At 34.9% G+C, this 10,139-nt stretch overlaps 1 protein-coding gene across 1 annotated transcript; it reads right to left on the bottom strand.

Annotated features, from left to right (window-relative positions):
* Window positions 1-215: 215 nt before the first annotated feature.
* On the bottom strand, window positions 216-611 carry LOC102953671 (high mobility group protein B1-like). Its single transcript, XM_042985344.1, has one exon. The coding sequence runs from the start codon at window positions 609-611 to the stop codon at window positions 216-218; it is 396 nt and encodes a 131-aa protein (XP_042841278.1).
* Window positions 612-10,139: the final 9,528 nt, after the last annotated feature.

Genomic DNA, 10,139 nt, shown 5'->3' with positions numbered 1-10,139 from the left:
ATAGACAAGAAATAAAACTGCTAGAACTAACTTATTCATCATCAATCTCTTCATCTTCCTCCTCATACTCTTCATCTTCCCTGTCTTCCTCCTCTTCCTTCTTTTTCTTGCTTTTTTCAGCTTGACACTCCCTTTTTTGCTGCATCAGGCTTTCCTTTAGTCCAGCATGCAGCAATATCCTTTTCAGATTTTTCCTTCAGCTTAGCAGCCTTCTTTTAGTGGGACTGCTTGTCATCTGTGGCCATATTATTCCATGTCTCTCCCAGTTTCTTTGCAACATTACCAATGGATAGGCTGGGATGTTCTTCTTTGATTTGGGAGCAATACTCAAAACAAAACAAGAAAAAGGCCAAAGGAGGACCCTTGGGTGCATTGGAATCCTGCAACTTCTTTTTTGTTTCCCCTTTAGCGGGGATATTAGCTTTCATTTCTCTTTCATAAAGGGCCTTGTCCACCTTTGCCATGTCTCCAAGTTTTCCTTTCTCTTTAGCAGACATGGTCTTCCACCTCTCTGAGCACTTACGAGAAAACTCTGAGAAGCTGACTGAAGCATCTGGGTGCTTCTTGCGCTCCTCTCGGCAAGCTAGCACAAAGAATGAATACGATGACATTTTGCCTCTCGGTTTCTTAGGATCCCCTTTGCCCAGGTTTAATTATTTTCCTCAGTGAGGCACAGAGTCGCCCAGTGCCTTTCTGGCTCTCTCGCCCCAGCACTGTCTCTATGGAGGTCTGCCTTCTTTTTTTTTTTTTTTTTTAATTTTTTAAAAAAGTTTTTATTTATTTTTGAGACAGAGAAAGGGCATGAGCAGGGGAGGGGCAGAGAGAGAGGGAGACACAGAATCTGAAGCAGGCTCCAGGTTCTGAGCTGTCAGCACAGAGCCCAATGGGGGGCTCAAATTCACAGACTGTGAGATCATGACCTGAGCTGAAGTCGGACACTTAACTGAGCCACCAGGCACCCCTGGAGCCCTGCCTTCTTAACTGTTCTACCAAAGCATCATGTGTCCCACCAAACACAACCTCAGAGAGGAGCAAATGTTGAGGCAACAATAACAGCAACACTGAACAATTATCTCAAAGAAAAATCATTATGTAAAGGGACTGTGAGAATCAGCAGCTGGGACTAAGCAGCTCATCAGCAGTCAGTAGGGTCTCTTTTTGAAGGTAAGTAAATTATACGAAGAAATCAATTTCTTCTCCATATCTGACTTGCTGAGAGAGTAAATTTGTGACTCCCGACACAATTTATAAATTGTTATTTACTTCTCTAAAACTTCAAAATGGCCCTGTTTGTGTATGCATATATGAGAGCTATTTTTTTGGTCTAAGTGTCAGACTCCAAGAGGAATTACGAACATTAGTTTTTAAAAATGGAGACAAGGACAGACAATACTATTAGCTTTTGGTTAATTCTATTACAAAACTTATAGAAAAGTGATACCAGATTAGAGCTGCTACAAAAAAGAAGATTTTGATAGCATCAGAGTGAATTTCATGTTCAATGACATTTAACATGGAAAATTGTCCCCTGGAGTGGACCAGCTGTTTACTCTCAATGATATCAGATTGAAAAGAATAATTCAACATGTAGATATATGTCACCATGGGTAAGAATTGGTTTATAGCTCTCCCAAAGCTCATAGCAACAATTTACAAGGTAAACTCCTTCCAACTTCCTTCCTTCCAATATGTAAAATCATATTTATTGAAACAAATAAATTTCCAATCATGAATATTTGAATGAGATAATATAGATTAACTTGCTTAAAAAATAATTTCCCTTAGAAAAACAAACCCAAGAATAATTCCACATGATGTAATGCATTTGCAGATTAATCTTGTCCTCAAATAGATGACTATAAAACATAGAAACCTGTCTCACTATGGAGTCTCTGTGGAGATTCTTGAAGTTCCAAGTGCCCAGTTGCTCGATAAATGCTAATTGGCAGAGATGATAATGATATGTTAACTCATTTCCGAAAGGGTCTTCTTATTCTCTGTTGGTTTCCACATCCATCTACTTTAAATATTGAAAGAAAAGAAGAAAATAAGTACTCATAAGAAGTATAAAATTTTCGGGGCGCCTGGGTGGCTCAGTCGGTTAAGCGTCCGACTTCAACTCAGGTCATGATCTCGCGGTCCGTGAGTTCGAGCCCCGCTTTGGGCTCTAGGCTGATGGCTCAGAGCCTGGAGCTTGCTTCCGATTCTGTGTCTCCCTCTCTCTGCCCCTCCCCTGTTCATGCTGTGTCTCTCTCTGTCTCAAAAATAAATAAACGTTAAAAAAAAATTAAAAAAAAAAGGAAGTATAAAATTTTCCACAATTTGTGAAATCAAGAAATCTCTCATTATACATTTTGATTGCACAAACACATACACACATGCCCAGACACCATTCAGTGCTGCTAATTAGTTGATAATTATTAACTTTGGAAGACTCTCCTTTCTTTGAATTATAACAGACACTTCAGAGCTTACTTGGCTGAACAGAAAAACTAGTAAGGGGCCGGATCTTCTCTTTATTACCTTTGTCATGATTATTCCTTCTCTTGTACAAAGTAGCCATTTAGAGCTGGTCTTATCTGGTCCATGGGATACTATTTCTTTGGATGGCAATTGTAATATAAAGGAAGTTTCATGAACCTTATTGACACTATTAGAGACTGATACTTCATCTCCAGCCACATTCACTTTATTTTCAGAGTTATTGCCTCTCTGGTTTATGTTTACAGGATATTCTCCTTGTCTTCCCTTTGTCCCTTCAGAGTAGCCAAAGCATGGCAAAGTGTCCCTGTGTTAGGTGGCAGTATGAGAACGAGGAAGGCAGGGGCATGTTTATGCCTTCTTCCTGCTTTATATCCATAATGGGGTGGGCATCTTTTCCTTTTAATCTGATCTTTTCTGTGTTTCGGTTATCTGGGTAAAAGGAAAAACAGGTATTGTGTTTGTTTAATCATTTACATAACCTTTCTTCTCATTTCGCTCAGGCTTCTCCCCCTGTACACACACAAACATGGAAGCAAGTCAAAAGGCTTTTTGGCAAGTTAGGATTCTGGTATCCTTCTGCTTAGATAGATGATTCTTCTGCATGTGGGTTATGGGTTGTGGAAAGATTGTCACACATGGTTCCTGAAAACATCTACATGGCAAAATGGCTCCAGGTTTCTCATAAATTGACACATATTCGTATAAGTGTTTAGACTAAATACTTTAGAGAATCCTGGACAAGTGAAACCTAGATTCAGGCAAAATGAGTTACAGGCAAAATGAATTAGATATAGTTAGCTCTGATGCAAAACAGTATTTTAAAGGAAACAATTGACCAAATTCTGCATGTTGGAGCTTGATATTTCTCTCAACTTCCTCCAGATCTCAAACCCAAAGAAGAAAGTAGGAGGCAAAAAAGCGTTGCTCATCTCCTCAAGATAATACCACAGTAGCTCTAGCTCAAGTGGGAAAGGCTACATGTGGATCACCAAAACATATTCTTAAACTTAAGTTTTTAGTATTTCAGATGTCAAGTGAAGGAACTCAAGTAGCTTGTAATATTGAACATATCTTTTCACGTGTTTGTTTTTTGTGTATTTTTTCAATGAAATATCTGTGACTTTTTTGCATTTTGGATTGCTTATTTTTCTTCCTATTGAGTGTTGAAAGTTCTGTGTACATTTTAGATACTAATCCTTTGTGATTTGCAAATGTTGTCTTCAGTCTGTCTTGTCTCTGAAGCTCTTAAAACGGTCTATCATAGAGCAAAAGATTTGCTTTATTTTCCTCTTATGGATTATGCTTTTTGGTGTCAAATCTAAGAACTTTTGGCCTAGCCTGGAAGCCGGAATATTTTCTCTTAATTTTCTTCTAAAAGATTTATAGTTTTATGTTGAAGTTCATGATTTATTTTGAGTTACGTTTTGTATGAGGTGGGAGATCCATCAACCTTTGTGGAAAGGTGACATTGAATTGTTTTTTTGCATTTTTGTCAAAGTCAGGCAGGTTTATATAGATCCATTACCAAACTCTCTATTCTGTTCCAGTAATCTATGTATCAAAACCTCTACAATTTGCATGGCCTGAATACTGAAACTGTATAATAAACCTGGAAATCAGATAGACTGATTTCCTCCCAGTTTATTCTTTATTCTGTCAACATTATTTTAGTCATTCTGAGATCTATACATTTCCATATAAATTTTGGAATAATCTTGTCTATATTTACAAAAAAATTTTGCTGAGAGTATGATAGGAATTGATTAAGTCTGTATATCAGTTTGTTGAGACTTGACATCTTTACTCTGTCAAGTCTTCAAATTCATAATCACAAAATGTTTTCTCATTTACTTAGATCTTAAACACTTTATCATCATTTTGTAGATTCTGGCAAGCAAATATTTCACATGTATTGTTAAATTTATATCTATGTATTCCATTATTTTTGAGCTCGTATGTATGGTATTTTATTTTTAATTTGGTCATGTGTTCATTGCTAGTACATAGAAATACAATTTATTTTTGTATGTTCATCTTGTATCTTATAAACTTGGTGAACTCATTTGTTAATTCCATAAGTTTTTATTTTTATTTTTGTATATTTGTCAGAATGTTTATATAGACAACCTTGTCATATACAAACAGGGACAGTTTTATTTCTTCCTTTCTAATATACATATATTTTACTTTTTTTACTTGTGTCATTGCAGTGACTAGAAAGTCAGGACTGTTTTATGAGTTGTGAAGAGAATATTAAATCAAAACTCAAATGTAATACATCATCTTCTTATTCAGTTTGTGATTGGTTTCCCATATATTTTATAAAACTAAGAATTTTGATAAAGATTTTTTTTTCTGAAGACCATGCATAAACATATTTGAAAAAAGAACTCTTAATAATGTGAATTATCTAAAGATTGCTTCAATTTTCCTGCCAGGCACTCTATTAAGCATTATCATATATTTCAGTATTAACATTCTTTTTCTTTGAGAACCTCTCATTTATGGACCTGGCTTACAGGTCAAACATTATTCAGTTTTCCCTCTAAAATAAAAATTCTGTGATATTATGTGATAAAACTGTGTGGTAATTTTCTCATATCTTTGCTGAGTGTTGAAATATACATGAAACCTCTACAAATTTCTTTCATCATGGCCTTCATCACCCTCTCGCATGAAAGCCCAGAAATGTCCATTTACCTATTTGGCCCCAAAATCTAAAGCTTTGTTTCTAATTTGATGCATATTTGGATTGTGAAAAATGTTCTAGGAGCTGTCATGTGCCAAAAATGTGAGAGGAGCATGTATGTATTCATGTATTTGCTCCTAAACAGTATAGTCTGTTCTCTAACCATTAATGTGCTCTTTGGTTGATTTTGCTTCACTTGGAGAAAGCAGATGTATTTCCTCAGGCAACAGCTTACTTTTTCTGCAGTTGTCCAGTATGGGGTAACAGTGCGGGCATGTCATATTTAGATACTTGCTCTAAAAGGTTAATGCTTCAGTAGCTAGTACTTTAGCACTATTTGCATATACTCACATAATTTTTTCAGGGCCATAACTTATTTATTTCACATTTCTAATAATGTAATTGTCGAAAAATAAGACTATACTATTTTGCCTATTTGGCAACTGAGGCAAAAATGAAAAAACAAATCCTATATGAAATAGCTATTTTTAAAAGTTACCAATTATATCATTTCAAAATCTTTAGGGTGTATTAATTTCACTTTATAGGTATAGAGGAAGGAAACATGGATGAAATGTACTTTCCAAGGACATAACTTCATGAAACAGCAACTAAAATGCAGATACCTTTCCAGGGTTTTGAAATATCTTGAAGGCAAAGGAAAACAATGTAACTGTTGGGTAGACTTTAAAACTCCAAGTTTAGTGAAGGCACTATTGAACTAAACACTGATTGTGCTACATTTAAAATCACTTTCACATTCCCACTTAAATTTTGGGTAATCACAAATCGATCATGAAAAAATTTACCTTTAGCTAAGCAAAAATTAGAAAACTGAAAAGAGTATAAATGATTTTAGAGATCTAAAACACAGGATTAGCTATTACAGAATCAGCAGCTCAAAAACTCAAACATTTGCAAAAATGTCAGCAGGCAGATAAATGCTAAAAAGTAAAGGCAATATTTTGTAGTTCTTGAAAGAAGACTTGTTAGTCAATGAAGACAAGCTTAAGATTGATGTGCGGTAGTTTCGGTAGAGAGTAGATATAATATTAACCACCAAGATCATCATACATGTGCATAATAATCATCAGAACGGAAAAAGAAAAGTCAATAATCCCCAAAATTGAACTTGGAAGAAACAAAATAGTTCCTTTTTTTTTTTTTTAAGTTTTTTCATTTATTTATTTTGAGGGGGAGAGACAGAAAGAGAGACAGAGAGGGAATGGGGGAGGAGCAGAAAGAGGAGAGAGAGAATCCCAAGCAGGCTTCGTAGTGACAGCACGGAGCCTGATGTAGGGCTCGAACCCCAGAACTGTGAGATCATGACCTGAGCCGAAACCAAGAGTTGGACACTTAACTGACTGAACCACCCAGGTGTTTTGGAAACAAAATAGCTTTTAAAAATCTCTAAAGAATATACTTATAGAAATTCAAGGTAATATTACCCATATAAAACATAAACAGCATGATATAAATAAAAAACATTCATGGAGAAAAAATAACCATTGAAAAATGTTCAAAATAAAGATAATGTTAATAATTACTTTATGTGTGAGATGTAAAAATAAGAAGATAGATAACCCACCAAGATGAACTTCCCCTAATTTTTGTTTCTTCAAAGTGCTAATGTACATTAAAAGCCCTAAGAAACTATTGACTAAAGGAAAAACTAAGTCACTCCAGACACAAAAACAGTGTCTCTCAAAATTTGTGGACTACTTATATTAGAAACAATGGAGATGTTTAATAAATGAGCACAATTTCCTGGACCCAGAAAACACCCACTAAATCAGAATTTCTATAAGTATAGCTGGGACAGATGCATTTTAGTAAGGCTTGCTAGGCAACCTTAAGGTTACTACAGTGAGTACAATTTAAAACTGTTTAAAAGGCTCAAACATTTAAAGTAATTTTTAGATTAAAAAATTTTTTTACACTTATTTTTCAGAGACAGAGACAGAGCAAAAGTGGGGGAGAGGCAGAGAGAGAAGGAGACACGAATCCGAAGCAGGCTCCAGGCTTTGAGCGGTCAGCACAGAGCCCGATGGGGAGCTTGAACTCATGAACTGGGAGATCATGACCTGAGCTGAAGTCGGACGCTTAACCAACTGAGCCACCCAGGTGCCCCCTTTTTCAGACATTTTTAACACTTCTTTTTAACCTTTTCTGAATTTGAGAAACACTTTCAAATACTAGACCCATATATCTTTCCACTGCAAAAGAAATCTTCTTTATGCTCTGTATCTCCATATTACACTTAATCTCTATGAAAATGTTTTTCTTCATTTGGAAACCCTCCTTCATCAACAAATTCTAAAATTCAGAACTCTTATATAATTAGGAGTTAAAATTATGGCTCATAGTGTGCTCATTAAATGTTTTGAACTGAAAGTGTAGAGGTTCACTGTCCAGCATAGCATTGACTAGCCATATGTGGTTACAGAAGTGTACCTACTCAGAATTTCTATGACTTATAAAAAAAAGTAAAATGTCTCACTATATTTTTATAATAATTAAATATTGAAATGAGTTACTTAAGAATGCAAACAATAAAACAACAAAAATCATTTTTAGGTGCTAGTTCTTCTAAGTATGTTAGTGAATTTATCCCATTCGCTCTAGACTATTAGAATCTATTCCAAAAGACTATATGTTTTTGTTTCCTAATCAGAAAAACATTCTCATTAAGCATTAGGTCCCTTGAGTTTTAAGCAACAGATTGCCAGGAGGCACGTGTGATATGATTAGGATATAAGGAGCATCTGAAAGTTTACCTTTGCATTCACCCTTTCATGTCTCAAAAGTACGGAAAATCAAATGAGGAATCTCTTAAGGTTTTAATTCCTATTTCTAAGCACAGAAACTGTGACAAATTTCCCTGCCTACTAGTTTTTTTATTTTCATAACTAGGTAAATTTAGGAAGTATAAGGCCAGAATTCTCACATGAAATTATCATTACTTTAAAAACTATTTCAAATAAAAGAGGAAGGGAGACATAATTTGTTCAGGGGAAGAACATACTAAAAAAATATAGGTATGGTATTAATTTGTTTTATCACTACACATTTATTTGTACTTCATGCAAGCATAGATATTGATTTTTATTTTTCAATCAAATGTCAAATTTCATAAATGGTAGCTAGAAAACACAGACATATTTTTTCAATTTTAATGACATAATTACCACTAATTACTCTAAGTTCACCAGTTCCATTTCATTCATTTAACTATCATATAATTGCAATAGCAAACACTGTGAATCCATATTAAGTCTTACCATGTTTTAAAATCATGTATACATGAATATATATGATTTTTGAATGTTCAAGATTAAGACTGGTATTGAAAGGGGCGCCTGGGTGGCTCAGTCGGTTGAGCGTCCGACTTCGGCTCAGGTCATGATCTCACGGTCCGTGAATTCAAGCCCGGGGTCGGTCTCTGTGCTGACAGCTCAGAGCCTGGAGCCTGTTTCAGATTCTGTGTCTCCCTCTCTCTGACCCTCCCCCGTTCATGCTCTGTCTCTCTCTGTCTCAAAAATAAATAAACGTTAAAAAAAATTAAAAAAAAAAAAGACTGGTATTGACATATTTCCACTATGGCATGAACTGTCATCATTTGTCAGAATAGGAAAGTGGGTCTAAAGATAGTCCTAATCTATTAATATTCAGGTACCAATACTGGATCTCATTTACAGTCATATATTTAATGGAAAGTAATGTATCACAAGGTGACTGAATGAAATATACTTTTTCCATATAGACAGTACACCGTTATTCAACTCGATACTAGAAAATAATTGTCTTATACATTCTATCGTCTCTCTGTCTCTCTTTTTTGGGTGTTTGCTTATTCTTAAGCAAGAAGTGTGATGGACATTATTTTTTCTTTACCTGTACTCTGCATGATCATTCATCACTGCCCTGTTCCATGCTTTAGTATTTTTTGGAAGAAAGGTTATTTTAACCATAAACAAAAGCGCTATGGGAAAAAATTTAAAGTGTTACTGTTAAAACTAGACCACAATCCAGAGACAGTATGGTTGAAGAAATGCAGATGATGTATTTAGTCCATACATATTCATAGTATTTTTGGAAATCTGTGTGTAGAATGGAAATAAAAATCAAAGTATAATAATGTCATAGTATTTGAAAAATTGGCTCAAGAAAATAATTGCCACATTATCATTGCACATTTGCAAGAGTACAACAGTGCCTTATTTCTATGGGAAATGTCTTGCATGATTTATAATTTTTATTTTGTTTTCTTTTAATGTTTAAGGCTAAACCCTCAAGTCTTCCTAACTTTCTAGATTTCATTTTTTTAAACTAATGCATGAGCTTTGATGTGATTCACTTTACATTAAGTATCAACAATTATCACCAAACAGAAAGTAGATGCCCAAAAGTTATTTATTAAAGGAAAATTGTTTAAAATGGAAGGCATTTGAAGAAGATCCTTAACATTTCATTAATAAAATAATAATCAAAATAAACAAATTTTTGTTTAAAGTTAATATTTGACCCGTGATTATGTTTTCAGTAAAAATAAAAACAAAAACAAACACTTGATTTTGCTTCTTAATAAGACATAGAAGGTCTCATGACTTTTATTCCCAATATATTTTTTAATGTTTTTGTTCATTTTTGAGAGAGAGAGAGAGACACAGAAGGAGAGAGAGACAGAGCACGAGCAGGGGAGGGACAGAGAGAGAGGGAGACACAGAATCCGAAGCAGGTTCCAGGCTCTGAGCTGTCAGCACAGAGCCCGATGTGAGGCTTCAACTTGTGAACTGGGAGATCATGGCCTGAGCTGAAGTTGGACATTTGACCGACTGAGCCACCCATGCGCCCCTTTTATTCCCAATCTTAACTGCAAAAGCAAATTAGACTGTAATATCATATTATTCCCTCATTAGTGAGCTGAATATTGTAATAAACTTGAATTAACTAAAATATAGAGAAT

The sequence above is a fragment of the Panthera tigris genome, chromosome B2, assembly GCF_018350195.1.
Source record: "Panthera tigris isolate Pti1 chromosome B2, P.tigris_Pti1_mat1.1, whole genome shotgun sequence".
Lineage (NCBI taxonomy): Eukaryota > Metazoa > Chordata > Mammalia > Carnivora > Felidae > Panthera > Panthera tigris.
The sequence above is the reverse complement of the archived record's forward strand: the minus strand, read 5'-3'. Positions and strand labels throughout refer to the sequence as shown.